General features: G+C 35.1%; 1 protein-coding gene across 4 annotated transcripts in view; it reads left to right on the top strand.

The window, feature by feature from the left end:
- Positions 1–15,416, top strand: part of LOC142345786 (uncharacterized) — a 147,432-nt gene extending 132,016 nt beyond the window's left edge. For all 4 annotated transcript variants that reach the window (XM_075398136.1, XM_075398147.1, XM_075398156.1 and 1 more), the window contains exon 4: positions 14,397–15,416. In XM_075398136.1, the coding sequence (XP_075254251.1) occupies positions 14,397–14,985 (589 nt within the window). In that variant the 3' untranslated portion in view covers positions 14,986–15,416. The remainder of the gene's footprint in view (positions 1–14,396) is intronic.
- Positions 15,417–15,671: the final 255 nt, after the last annotated feature.

The raw sequence follows: 15,671 nt of genomic DNA, 5'->3' as shown, positions 1-15,671 counted from the left end.
GACAAATTACCCCCTCACTCTTACACCATTTTACCCCTCTTGGCAGCCCAACTCATACCTCATTTTACCCCCTCTGGACAAAGTACCCCCTCAATCTTACACCACTTTACCCCCTTGGCAGCCCAACTCTTACATCATTTTACCCCTTCCGGACAAATTACCTCCTCACTCTTACACCATTTTACCCCCCTTGGCAGCCCAACTCTTATATCATTTTACCCCCTCTAAGCAAATTACCCCCTCACTCTTACACCATTTTACTCCCCTTGGCAGCCCACATCCTACATAATTTTACCCCTTCTGGACAAATTACCCCCTCACTCTTACACCATTTTACCCCTTTTGGCAGCCCAACTCTTACCTCATTTTACTCCTCTTGAGAAATTATCCCCCCACCCTTACACAATTTTACACTCTTGGCAGCCCAACTCTTATATCATTTTACCAACTCTGGACAATTTACCCCCTCAATCTTACACCATTTTACTCCCCTTGGCAGCCCAACTCTTACATCAATTTACGCTCTCTGGACAAATTACCCCTTCACTCTTACACCATTTTACCCCTTCTGGCAATCCAACTCTTACCTCATTTTACCCCCTCTGGACAAATTAACCCCTCACTCTTACACCAATTTACCCCCCTTGGCAGCCAAACTCTTACATCATTTTACACCCTCTGGACAAATTACCCCCTCACTCTTACACCATTTTACCCACCTTGGCAGCCCAGCATTTACCTCATTTTACCCCCTCTGGACAAATTACCCCCTCACTCTTACACCATTTTACCCTCCTTGGCAGCCCACATCTTACATCATTTTACCCCCTCTGGACAAATTGCCCCCTCACTTTTACACCATTTTACCACCCTTGGCAGCCCAACTCTTACATAATTTTACCCCTCTGGACAAATTACCCCCTCACTCTTACTCCATTTTACCCCCCTTGGCAGCCCACATCCTACATCTTTTCACCCCCTCTGGACAAATTACCCCCTCACTCTTACACCATTTTACCCCCCTTGGCAGCCCAGCTCTTACATCATTTTACCCCCTCTGAACAAATTACACCCTCACTCTTACATCATTTTACCCCCTTGGCAGCCCAACTCTTACATTATTTTACCCCTCTGGGCAAATTACCCCCTCACTCTTACACCATTTTACCCCCTTGGCAGCCCAACTCTTTCATGGAAATTTCAGTCATGGGGGTAATTCCTAAAAAGTCCTCCCATTGCAGCCCTTTGCAGCCCACTCTTACATGGCAATTTCAGTCAGGGGGGTAATTCCTGAAAAGTCCTCCCATTGCAGCCCATTGCAGCCCACTCTTACATGGCAATTTCAGTCAGGTGGGTAATTCCTGAAAAGTCCTCCCATTGCAGCCCATTGCAGCCCACTCTTACATGACAATTTCAGTCAGGGGGGGGGGGGGGTAATTCCTGAGAATTCTTCCCACTGCAGCCCATTGCAGCTCAACTCTTACATCATTTTACCCCCTCTGAACAAAGTACCCCCATACTCTTACTTCAATTTACCCCCCATAAACAAATTACCCCACCACTCTTAAAACAAAATGGGAGGATTTTAGGGAGGACATTCGACCCGGGTCTCTAGAAAACAAAAACGTGATGAGAAAGTGGAACAGTTTTACTGCTCTTTGAAGGACCTGGCCGAAAACCGCATTTTCAAGGATTGTAATACAAGTTATCCTCATCACGAATATGCCTAATACTTTATTCTGATAGAATTTCCCGAGATACAATAAACCCATACAGAGCCTAACAACTGATAACATCTAATAACCCGCCTAGCGTACACGCCTTTCAATTTAACAACCGATTTCGCGGCGCAAATCAACAAAGCAATAACGGACTAAGAAGTGAGAGCAATCGCTGAACAAATGTTTTCTTGTCAGAATTTTGTTGGCGATTTGCGTCATGCTTAGATAGAAGAGTGAAACACGCTTGTGATTCGATTTTGTTCGCGGTAAATCTCCGCTTAAGACTTCATTCTCTTTGAGTTTCTTTCGTTAAGGTTCCCAACTAACTTTCAGTTCAGCATTGAACACCTGTCATACGATTCTTTGTTTGCGTTGAATTATCTATGTCAGCCTCTTAAATCAGTTCTGGTGGCAGTTTGACTGCAAGATGTTTGTAATCGAGGGGGTTGCTTAGAACTGCATATTTTCTCTAGCCAGAATTGATAGTTTAACCTGTGTCCTCAATTTTCACCAACGAAGAAGTAGTTCCAATGTAGCTTTTCGAAAAGAAAACAATTATCCTGATCTATTCCACTGCTTTAGATAACTTAATTTTTCCACAAACGTATATTAACGAATTGAGGTTTTGCGCTGGGAATAACTATTATTAATTCAGTTCATAAATTTCGATGTGGGAAATCAATGCATCATAGGCGTCAAAATCAAACATCAAATGGAACCAAAATATGTGCACTGGGTGTGAACTCCACTAATTTTTCTTCATAAATTTCTTTTTAAAAAAAATTATTCGGCATAGCTCTTCGACATTTCTCCAGCAATATTTAGTTTTTGTCAGTGAAATTTGTTATACAGCCTTCATGAATCATGATCGAGATTTAAGTTTTTTGATAATTAAGCTTTTGTATTAAAAATTAAGCTTTTGTTTAAAAAACTTCAATTATTTTTCTTTGATAAATTGAGCTCCTAGTTGAAAGTGAGGGCTGCATCAATTGACAAGAGAGAAAGTGAAAGTAAAACACCCACATTTGTTGACCTAGTTGTCCTGCTGAAGTACACATAACGACTTCACATAGTGTCATCGAGTTTTTTGTTGTTGTCATAAAATAAAATCAATTTTACTGATTTTCATTTACTGATAAAGTTATGGGTGAATTCGAGCAATTGTCTTTCAGTTTATAATTTTTTGATATTTTACTTCCTCTCAATGGCTGTGTTCTTGCACATTCTACCACTTCAGTAATATGTTATCTTCTTGATAACAAGTTTCAAAAGTACATTTGCTAAAATTGAAGTAGAATAAATAAATTTCAAAGCACATAGTATAGAAACGAATAAGTAATACCACTCCATAACGTCTCGTCTGACATTTAAACAGTAAATAAGATAAAAGCAAACTTTCATGTTTTTAGCCATGAATTTTCTCAGTTGCTCACATTTTAGCAGGGCAAACGCGTGAATAGAAGTGGATCAAAGAGAAAATGTTGAAACCAAAACGTCGCTAATATTTTGTAAATACATGTAAGGATAACAAAAAACTGTCTGGGTTTATTTTTGAAACCCGCCTTTAACTGTTTATGGTTGTTCTCATGGGTATTTGATAAACAAAACTGGTGAAAATAGATTGCCGAATGAGATTGATATTAATGATGGATATTATTAAACATGATCGCTTAAAGTGATAAACCAATTTTTCATAATAATTTTAATAAAAAATTAACCATGATTACTATACAATACGGCTGTGGTCATCATTGAATCACTATTAAACTCCAAGTCATAATTCCGCGAACACTCGCTTCAATTGAGCAATAAGTTTCATTGAAATGCTAATAAATTGTTCGAAACATTTTTTTAAATTCTAATTACTCCACAAAAAAAAACTATCTAAATTTTGATAGAACGAAACATACCCAAGTTGAGGCCCCAGGCGGAATCAAGTAAGTTCAGATCAAAGATGAAAGCTCAATGGGGGCGTCGTGCGTCCAAAATTACAGTATGGAAACATCGAAAAAAGCCCGGAGGTCTGAACATGAACGCACGAAAGTCTGTGGTGAACGCTCGAAAGTCTGAACATCAACGTACGAAAATCTGGAAAACACACTAAGGTCTGGCAATGAACTCACGGATATCTGGTGAACGCACGAAAATTTGGTCATAAGATCTTTCCGTGTGAAACGGTCTGATCATACCGATTTCCATCTGGCACCTCAATCGGGGTAAGGATGATGCAATTGTGAATGAACATACCTCTGCTGAATATATAGTAATTCAGCTGATTTCTGGAAACGCCTCACTTTGCACTGCTGTCAGTTGTGAATTTTAATTTCGTCTAACAAAATTTGTTCTAAAAAACACAGGAACAAATTTTGAATTAATAAATATTTCCTTCAGTTTTGACAAATTTGATTATGAATATTAATCGAAAGATTCATGATATAAACTTTCGCTTTTTTCTCACTAGAGTATAAAAAAGCTGTCAAGTTATTCCACTTCCTTCGGTGTCGTTGAGATCATAATTAATGTTTGGATTAAGATGCAAAAAAAAACATTACAAACAAATATTTGATTTTGCCAATACAATTTTGCCAATAAACGAAATTAAATTTTGAGATAGCTCAAAACGAGTGATGCAAAAGTCCTGTGAATAAGGTTATTAGGCATAGAATGAATGGCACTGAACGCATTATGGCCAATGGATAACAACTAATTTAAGAGGTAAACGTTGAAAACTTCAATTTAACAGGGGACTCTTACTCTAAGAAAACTGTGTCTCTGTGTTTTGGTTTTCGTCCGTGTCAATAACTGTGGTAGCGAGCTATTATAGGCCTTCTGGTGGCTTTTACAATTCAACAAAATTAAGTTGTAATGGGTCGCAGTTTTTTTTATCATTCGAAGAATAGTTTTGGCGAAGCACCCTTTACGATTCTAAGAGGCGTTTTGATTTTTTTTGTTTTTTTTTACGATTCGAAGAGGATTATTGGAGGAGCTTCTACATCTGATCGGTAGTTGTGTTGGATTGTATTTGAAACAGGAAGTGAAATGTGTCAAAAAACGGACAGTTTAGGTCAAACTGTTGAAAAATAGACGAGCATGGAGAAGTGAGAATGCTTTTTGTTCATAAAATATTTATTATAGAGATCTCGGAAAGTGGTTGTGAAAAATTTTTCATCGAAGTAGTAACATTTTCTAATCACGTGCAGCTTTTACTGGTCGTTTTGGATTTCTAGCTTTCACTTTTTCCATAGTGGAACTCATTAAAGAAATCTTTGATTTCAATTAATTGGTATCTGTTGAAGCATTAACTCTTTTTTTGAGATAAATATGACCATTATTCAGAACTGTATCTTTTCCCTGCAAACAAAAATTGTGCTCAAATTGGAATGTGTGAACCAGCAATACGTTTTTTAATTGATAATGATTTGTGGGAGAATGAGTTAGTAGGTGAAATATCGATTTTACAATGCCAATTTTCTTAGGGATAATGCAGAAATTTTCATTTATCTTTTTTGTAAAATCACCCAAAACCCGAGAAAACGGTACCTTGAAGCTGCGGATTAATTCACTCGAAGCTGCGGATTACTCGAGTGTCCCATAATAATTGTAGCGACAATTTAATTTGATAAATGATACCTTTTTCACTTGAAACATTTTTCTGAGTTTTATGTTCAATCAAGCATTTCATCCATGAGACAATGTTGTTTTTTAATTTGAAATGTTAAAATAATTACTGCAACAAATGTGAATGGTGTGATTTACAAAGAATTGGCAGGTAGATAACAAGAATTTTTTCTTAACCACAAAGGACGGGATTTAAAAGATGCTATGTAAAATTTTGTTTGAGATGATCATTAATTTAACGACTTCGTAAAAAGTATCGCAAAGAAATCTGATAAAACTTGTTGACACGCGACTCTTTTCTCTGAGAAAAAGCCTTCCCGAAGGTCAAACTGAGCCAGGATTACGGGTTATTTTTTTAAAATTGGAAACAAAAAGTTTAAATTTGTTTCGAAAAAATTATTTAGTACTGAATTAACTGTTCTGTTAATGAAAAAATTCTTGTTTATTAAGAAAATTTGTGCAATGAACCTTGTTAGTGTTTGGAAATGTGTCGTTCACATTTTTTTGAGAATTTTTTAGCTACTGATGAAGATTCCAAAAGTCCACTCAGAGCACTAAGGTGAAATAATATTGAGAAAAAAACCCGACGCTATAAATTTCTCAAGCTTTCCTATTAATTGCCTTGACTTGATGTTTGTAACGAATTCAAAACGATTTTGTTGATATCTAAACAAATTTTTAATAGTGAGTCACTGCAGAATTCCAGTCAGTTCCAACACCGAATAATAGCACTTTCAGTTCTTTCCAGTTCAATTTTCAATATTCAGTCCTTTCAGTATTCTTTTCAGTTTTACGCTCCGCAGAGCTCTGAATTAATTAGAATGGACCACTGAATTTTACGTTCCCACTCTCTCCATTTTAATTTTGACAAGGGTTTTTTGCATTGTAGCACAACCCAAAATTTATAACCCACCCATTATAGGGGCTATACGTTTTTTGAGCCCTAAGTATTCGGTTAATAAGAAAGTAGCCTTCGGCTAAATGCTTTTGTCCGGAGGCTTCTGATGTTTCCGGAAGTTACGTCAACGGATTAGTTTAAGAAAATGTAATTTTTACAGATGCTCCAACAACGTTTTCAAGCCTAGACAATTCCGAGAGTCCGTTTCTAAGTGTATTGAAGGATTTTCGCCTAAATGACACAAATAATTATTGAATATTTTGATAACAATATTTGGATCTATTCTGTTTCCCCCCCCCCCAGCTTAGTGGGCATAAACCGGATCTATTCTGCCCCCCCCCCCCCCCCAACTTAGTGAGCATAAATCGTTTATGGCCCCCAGCCGCACGTGCTATTTTCTCACATAGGAATGTGCTATGTAACATATAAATTGTAACTAGGGGTCCTAAAAAGACAGGGTGGGGGGCGAAACTGAATAGATCCCATAAATCTTTTTTGAACCCCAAACGCACGTGTTTTTTTACATTGTAACGTGCTATATAACAACATATAATTTGTAACTGGGGGCCATAAAAAACACTGGGGGCTGAAACAGAATAGATCCCAATATTTTTTGCTTCACATCAAGTTTTTGTCAAATATTCAACTCCCGGTTTGTGTAGTATGACGATTACATAAAAATATACCCAATGCCATTATACCCAATGCCAATATATCCAATGCCAATATACCCAATGCCAATATACCCAATGCCATTACAGCCAATACACTTTGATATTTTCGTTCAATAATTCGACTACAAATTAGCCGTCACTATTACACGTAGGCGAATAATTTAATCCCTTGTTCGATTGTGATAGTTTCATATCAAGTCCCTCGGTCCGCTGAGTCAAGGACATGGCCATTAATTATATTAAAACGTACATCTAATAGCTATCGAGACTACTGAATCAAAATATCCAATTGCATTGGGTATAATGGCGTTGGTTATATTGGCATTGGGGGCATTGGGTATATAGACCTGCCACTAATATGACTTATGACAGGCGATATGAGAGACATTAATTTTTTAAAGTCAATTTTAGAGGCGCAAAAACCAAGCAAACGTAGAGCAGATTGCCAAAAATTGAATTTATAGCGCAATGGGCTCAGAACCGAAAACAAAAATTTAGAATTAGAGCCAAATTTTAAATATGATTGTCTTAATAATCTGATTGGGTAAAGTTAAAGTTTATAAAATGTATAAAAAGACAAATCAATCACTTGTCGTCACTTTATTGCCAATGTTGTGCGGGTTAATTGCGCTCTGCGTAGCCGCAATCAGCTGCCACCCCCTACTCATGACTGAAAGAACAAATTGTTCAAATTTCAAGATTCAATGGGTTAATCGGAGACCATAAGAACTATTATTTGGCAACTTTCCAAGCCAACATCTTTTTTGAATCATTCATCAAAGTCAATTTGAGAAATTTTGTGTCTGAACGGCTGTGAAAGGTCAATTTGGAATATAAGCTCATGGAACAGTCACAGCGGCAATGTTACCATCTTTAAAGTGTAGAAGTCCGCAAAAATACAAAAAGTAGTGATTTGAGTTGTATTCACCATATTTCAGAGAAAAGTAATTTGTGTATTGCAGAGTTTTTTTATAAAGCAGAAACAATTAATTAAGTCTTAAATTATTCGGCTGCGCATAAATGATAACGCCATAAAAAATATTTTTGGTATTGTACAGGCCAACACAATTTGATATACCAATGGGAGTCCATAGTGGATAGGCTGATGTACTTTTTTAAAACCTTTCGACACAAATTCATTGAAGCAATTTGTTCTTTTTACTGAAAAGTTTTTGTCAATTAACTAAATACAATGACTCTCTGCTTCTTTCGAACTCTAATTCAGAAAACTACTCTTTCCCGGATCTAAGCTTTATCAACTCTAGTTTCTATCAATTGAGAGATGAATGATGGGGGTCAAAGTTTTTGAATCCATATTGATTTGTAGATTGTATGCTGTTTTAGTTAACAGAAACATTCAGGAATTGAAATCAGTTTTTCTTGTAATGAGCGGAGTCTTCTTTAAACGAAAATCGTTTCTGAAATGTAAAATGGTCAATGGTCAATGCATATGTCTTTGCGAATGGCAAAAATTTGCATCATTTTTTAATATCGAGTGGACGGTTTGAAATTCCAAGAATTTATGCTTTGTAACAAAACTAAAATAAATAGTAAAATTTGGTTTACTGCTCTTTTTAATTTACTCATTGTTTTCTTCTGCGTAATAAAATTTTTGTGTGTCACTTTGTTGCACTATATAGTAAGTCCCACAAAGTTGCAAAGCAAGCGAACGTTCAAAAACTTCGGGGCAAATTTGCAGTGTTTTCCTATATATCCCTGTTTTACATTTGAAATTTGACCTAAAAAAAGAAAAAAAGAACACTGAATTCAATCCATTATTGCTGTGAAAAAACAAATGAGTCGCTTGCGCAAAACAAAATGGCAGTGCAAAGTATCAATAATAATAGCAATGTCATTACAGATAAAAAATTTATTTATTCAAGTTGGATCCCAAGAAAAGTTAGTTCTAAACCTTACATGTTTCCAAGATAAACAATCCGACAACTGCATGCAAGGGTCTCTTTTAAATTCCTCAAAAACCATTTTTGAACATTTGTTTTTTGAACTTTTTTCATTTTCGTTTTTTCTTAATAGACCACGTACAGAATTCATGTCCTGTAAAGCTTTTCTAACAAATGAATTTTCCAGTTTAGAGCTTTTGAATTTATAGCCCCAGAACTCGAGTCCAGTTCTTTGATTTTTGTTGATTTTCCATGTTTTAAGTTTACGGCTTGAATCAAGTGCTTGCAGTTGGTTGGTTTTAATCTTCCAGAAGTACTTAATTTGCTTTAAATTCAAAAAAAATTCATATGTAGAATTTTATGTTTTAGTTTTAGATCTCTAGATGAATCGAAATTTTTTCTAAAGAAGCTAGCTTTAACTGCCCAATTAAGTTGTCTGTCAAGTGTTAGATTAAGATTTTGGTTGATAGACTGAATGATAGTTGCTGAATAATGAATGTGACTCAAAACTAGTGCGTTGAGAATGAGTTTCTTATATTGTTTGGAATTGTTCTTCTTATTGTATAATTAGTCTTAATACCGGCAGCCATTTTTTAGTATGTGTTTTGTTTCTTCTTGGAAAGTTAATAATCTATCAAATTGGACGCCTAATTAATTGATTGCCTCTCTTTCATCAATCACTACATTGTCAACAACATATGCGTATTGGTAGTTCTTTTCGTTTGGGTAATGACTTTGAGTTCTGTTTTAAAGGCATTGAGACTTAATTCATTTGATTGGAAAAGAGTATTTAATTTTTGTGTTTCCATTTCTAAGATTTTTGTGCTATCTTCCATTGAGGTATTAGATGTGAGAACGATTGTGTCATCTGCATATTGAATAAATTCTGATTAGTTGTGTAGGTTTATGCACGTCATTTATGTATAAATTGAACAGCAGTGTACCAAGAATTTTTCCTTGAGGAACTCCTCTTGTGAGTTCAACTGAATCTCATAGAAGTTTTTGGTTTTTTTAGTTGCTGCTCGCGATGAGGCAGAAAATCTTTTGAGACTTTCAATAGCATTGCAATTTTATGGGACTGAATATACAGAATTGGGACTGAATTGAGATCGGCAATTTCTCTGTGTTTTCATTATATATTACTTTTTGACTGTTTCAGCCCAATGCTCAACACAAAATTTTTTTAAATTGTTACTATAGTCTGTCCCATAAAGTTGTAATAAGTGAACGTTCAAAAAACGCCAAACACGATCAATTGAGCATCAAGTGCTCATTTGCATGTCAACGTTTTCTCCATTAAGTTTTCATTCATCAAGTTTTTTTTAACTTTGAACTTTGACCTTTGAACTCTAACCTGTGGCTTTTTTGAAATGTTCGCTTATTTCAACTTCATGGGCACGCTATAATATCATCAAACCTTTTCTTTCCTATTGATGTTTTGTTCGTGCTTTGAGGCAACTTATCTCTTCTATTCCTCGTCAGCTGGTCAAAATTTTGAGAGGGTTATTAAATTTTGGAAAATTCGACCAGCGCAAATTTGACTGATAATTTTTTCAAAAAGTTCTGCTTCTGTGAAATCAGTTTGAAATTAGTCTAATTTTTGTTTGACTCGTTGAAAAATAGTCCCCTAAGTACAGCCCAGTGAAATGGAACCGGATACATGTTGCCAAGACATCATGCAAGATCTCATTCTACTTGACAAAACCTGGGATGGCTTAACAAGATCTTGTTAAACTCAGTTTTCATGACCTATCACCACATATTTTAATAAGAACGAGATCAAAAGTACCCAATTTCTTGAACCAAATGCAAATGTCTTGCTTTTTCCTACGGACCACCTTAGTGTTTTCTTTCCGAGAAGCTTATCAAGATCTTATCGAGGTAGCTCAAATCTCCTTTCACTGGGAAGCTAAGTCCAATCGTGATCAAAAACTGTTCAAGTTTGCTTTTCTTTGCTATACGATTAAGTTATGCGGTTTCAAAACCAAATAAAAAGAACTGGTTCTTTTGAGGAAAATCCCACAAGAAGGAAATTTTTATTCTCCCATACAATTTCTCAGCTTGCAGAGATAAAGACTCAGTCCAGATTTTTTCACGGTTGTTGGTTTCTGATCAAATCAATTTTCTGGGCTGCTGAAAAAAACTTAATTACTAACTGGCTGCCATGGTCGTGTAGTGTAACAAAAATACTTGCAGGACACAAAACTTACTTTTCAAAATCTCTCCTATCATAACCGTATTATTAGATTTTACAATATAAAAATTCACAAAATCTAATAATGTCTCATTATGAAATCAAATCTCTCCTTTGATAATATTTCCAAAAGGTTGAATTTTTGTTCCGACCCACTTTAGTGGGGGAGGAACTATATAATCAAATGGGTTTTTTTGTTCAGACAATTTTTGCCGATCGATATAATAAACGTAGAGAGTTGAGAGTGGTATCATTAGAAAGCCCGTTCAGCGTACAATATGGAATTTAAAAGATTTTTTCATTTTTTGCTTTTTATCGGGAGTTATCAAGGAATAAGTTTTGTGAATATTAGACATAATTCAGCTGTCTTTATTCACTTTTTGACCAAATTTGTCAATTTTACTAAAATATGTTAAAATTGTTAACTGCAGTGCTATTGAGTTTATCTCTAAACATAGAGTAGGTTTGCTGAATTGTTCGATCCGAGTTTTTTGGCTAGATTATAGGCTAAATTTTCCAAAAATCGGCTATTTTTGGAACCAAATTTGTGACCAATTTTGTTTTTTTTAGCCGACTTGCCTTAAATTGCTGGAATTAGATACCTTAAAACTGTGGCCAAAAGCTGACAGACGAGCCAGTTGTACACCCACTGGCTTTGAGAGTCTTGTGGAGTTATAATATTGCCTTTTTCGCAAATTTAAACTAAATAAAAAAAATTCCTTTTTTTAGACAAACTGAAAAATTTTTGTTAAAAAATTGATCTATTTCATAACCAATTGAACAAAATTGTATTTTGTTAGACCTGCAGCAACATTTGAGTTGATCTTGTTCTCACCATGGATCCTTCTAATAAAAAATTTTAGATTTTAATGCGGCTCGAATTTTTTTTAAAATATTTCCGCTATGTAAATGTTTCTTATCCAAACTATTTTTTACTGACAAGAATTTCAAATCAGGGTTCAATTAATTACAGATACTATTCAAAAAAACGAGGCCCAACGAGATTATATTACGGTTTCAGAGTTAAGCGCAAGCTTTTTATGGCTCTGACAAATTATTTTCGTTAAAAAATTTTATGTACTTTTTGTTTTTTGCTTTCATTTGTTATCTTTTTAAAAGCCCAAGGACTTGTTGTCCCCAGTGAAGATCAAATAATTTTTTAGGAGGTATAAATGAACCTTGAAACTTCTTTCAGATGTTATCTAATGTCTGTTATGACTTCCATTGTATTTGTTTTAAGAAAAAATTAGTTAACTTTTGAACTCTGGCATTATTTTTATCTCATTTTTCTCAACTTCGGGCGCAATCTCAGTGAAAACAGACAGGAATCAAGTTTAAATTAATGTCCGTAACTGTTTCATGTTCAAGCAATGGCCTCTTTGTTTTGATACTACGCCTTTTCAATTTTTTAATTTTTTGGGTTCATTTTTTCTTTGTCAAATTATCGCATTATTGACAATTCCCATTGAAGGAAAGCATAGTAGGAAACATACACAATGTTATAAAAAAGCGTATCTGAAAATTTAATTGTTTTTGCTATATATAGCTCATGCTTTTTTGGGCTGAGACGCAATTATCTCGCAAAAATTTATTTTTTTTTGTTTTTGCCTATGTTTTTCTTTCTTTTTGCTGTTATAGGCCATATAGCTAATAACGATAGGTCTCAACAGCTTCTCTTGGATGTAAAACTTAACTTAATTGGAGATTTTTGGTCACAGCTGTTTGATTTAATGACTTTAAAGTTGAAATTAAAAACAAATTTCAACTGTACACTTTTTGCTTTCATTTTTGTAATGCTGTAACTCAGTCTCACTTATTAGAAATCTCAATTACTTTTGTTGATTCAAACATTTTTTTCGCTGAATTATACTTTGTGACTGATTGCTTTGACCAATAATGTCACAAAACTTTCGAGATATCTATACTGTTCATTTTCTGGGTTTCGTTTTGTTGTCATGTCTACATAATCCTTTTATAAGGAAGACTCTTTTGTGTTAAAATGATGACAAAGTGACATTTTGGAGTTCTTGCAGGTACAATCTCATAATTATAGTGCCTTGAAGAGTGTTGTCTTGTAAAATTGTTTCAAGTTTTGGCTTCTCTATATATTTGTTGTTATTTTGTGGGTTCGTGACTTAGTCTCATTTTTAACAGGCCCAATTGGCTTCCTGAGGTATTGCAACCTAATCCATCGCTGTCTGTTTAATATTCAAGTAATTCTGTTATGAGTTTTGAATTTTTTTTAATCAAAAACATATTTGGGTATTTGAGCTTCTTCATTTTCTTAATTATTTTTTCGGTCGATTTATAGCTCAGTCTCTGCAAACACAGGTCACAACCCGCTTCCAGTGAACTATTTTTAAATTTCTATAACGGTTTTAGCTTCAAACTTTTTTTGCGGCTTTGTTACTACGAGATTTGATAAAATATATGAGTTTGTTTATATTTGTTTATTTAACTTTATTTTTCTTTTCTTTTTAATTTATAACAATAATCGTTGATCCCATTGGCTTTGGATTTTTGCGCAATTGAACATTGGGTATTGACATGTCTCACCTGCTTCCTATGGAGATATAAATGAACATTTCAGGGATTTCGGTGAATTTAATTCTTTTCTAAAATAGAAACCTATTTTTGAACTTTGCACCTCTTTGCTCTTTTTTGTAGACCTATTAGACAGTCGCATTGAAGACAGGTCCCATATTTTTTCTAATGATGCACAGGTTAATTTTTTTAAAGGTTTTATCTGATTCGAGTTTGAATCGAGTTTTGGTCGTAAATAATGTTGTTGTTTGATATTTATTATTGTCCTTTCTAGTAGTCCTATTATCAATAACGTTCATCGGCCCTCTAGGGTGGCATTATTGTATTCCATTGGTTTTTTTGTGGAACGATATGTATATTTTTGAAAGTTTTCTATCTCTTCATCATTTGGCAGTCGATTAAGTCAAGAATGTGGATGAGCGGGGTCGGAACCTTATGTGCGTAAGCACATTACCGAGCCTCCTTGTTTGTTTACAAGCTGATGATTTTCTTGACATTCCCAAAATTCCATAATCAAACCGAGAAGTCATAAATTTACGCATCTAACATTGTAATCTTTAAATTGACAGATTGTTCCATAAAGAAAACGTTTAAGTTTTTTTGTAAAGTTGTTTTGTGTTTTATAGAGTCATATTTTCCTTAAACTCTTGGTAACTGAGATGTAACTGAAGATTCAATAGGAAAGGGAAAAACGATATCTGATAATTTAATCATGCTGGAACCTAAACAGCTGTTTTTGAATTTGTCCAGACTCCGTAAGATTATTAGTGGGAGGAATTAATAGTTATTTCGGTCTGGGACATAAGCCTCGGACATGAATAATAATTCTCAGTTACATTTGTTTAGACCGGTCGAAATGATAGAGATATCGAAATTGACCCCAGAGCACGAGTCGGAAATTCCTTCTGAAAAATGTTCCCCCAATTGCCAATTCCCAATGAGACGATTCGTCACTGTACGTGACTTCATACACGAAAAGAGCGCAACAGCTGTAAACCCAGGAAAAGACACTTCGGGTGTTGTCGGAACAGGTGTCATATACGAGAACAGCCGAGAAAACGACGAAGATGAGGAAGAGGAGGAAGAACGGAATGAAGGAGATGGATTACGCGATGGAAAAATACAATGGAGTGTCGTCTCCACGCCTCGACCACAAATCAAAATAAGAGCTAGTATGCAGAAGCAGCGAGTTACAGCTACATTGTTCTACGTCACAATACTCTTTCTTATAATATCAACACCCGCCATGACAATTGACCTTCTGCAGGAGGGCTTTCAAATCATTCACTTTCAACAGTGGACGACAACCTTCGTGACTTATTGCACAGAAACCCTCTACTGTGCTAACTTTGTGTTGAGCGCTGCTCTTTTTATAGCCAACAATTCATACTTACATGAGAAGTTCAAAAGTTGGCTGTTTTGGCGCTCTTCCTGAATGATCTTTTACTCTTTAGGTTTTCGGATATTTTCCGTTTGTCCGTCCTCCCCCTATCAGAACAAGAAGTTGTTAATATAAAGTGATAAAGTGACAATTCACGCATACGATGTAATAAATAAGCCATGTTTCTTCTTTTTTTCCGGGGCGGGAGGGGGAGGGGTTGAAGGAGTTGAGGCACGCATTTAACGCCATTTTTCTTCATAAATTTTGCTGATTAAAAGTGGGATTTTTATTCTCTAATTCGATCGTTTTAATTTAATTGGCAAACTTCATTCAACTATATTTAGAATATTTTCGATACAATGGCTTTCTTTAAACTGACGCTGAAGCAATAAATATATTCACTTTTTGTATTGAGTTAACTTTCTAATAAAGCATTTAGAATATGCCTTTTATTTCCTGACATACACAAATATATTAGATGAAAATGGTTTTTAAAATTCGCTGCCTTCGTTAAAATAGGTAGGAATGACGTATGTTGCAATTAAAGTTATCAATTAGGAGTAAAAGTGAAAAATTCGTGTTGTTGCGAAGAGGTAGAGCTGCTAATTGTCTGAGTGAAATTTCAGAAAATCGACCCAACTTACCGGAACCTTTAACTTGAAACCCATTTTTTGCGCATTGGCTTTAATAAGATAATCTCACGTTTCTCCACTAGAGGATTTTGCAATTAAGTGCACATG

The sequence above is a fragment of the Convolutriloba macropyga genome, chromosome 1 (assembly GCF_964194025.1).
Source record: "Convolutriloba macropyga chromosome 1, txConMacr16.3, whole genome shotgun sequence".
NCBI classification, from domain to species: domain Eukaryota; kingdom Metazoa; phylum Xenacoelomorpha; order Acoela; family Convolutidae; genus Convolutriloba; species Convolutriloba macropyga.
This window is presented reverse-complemented; position numbering and strand designations above follow the sequence as displayed.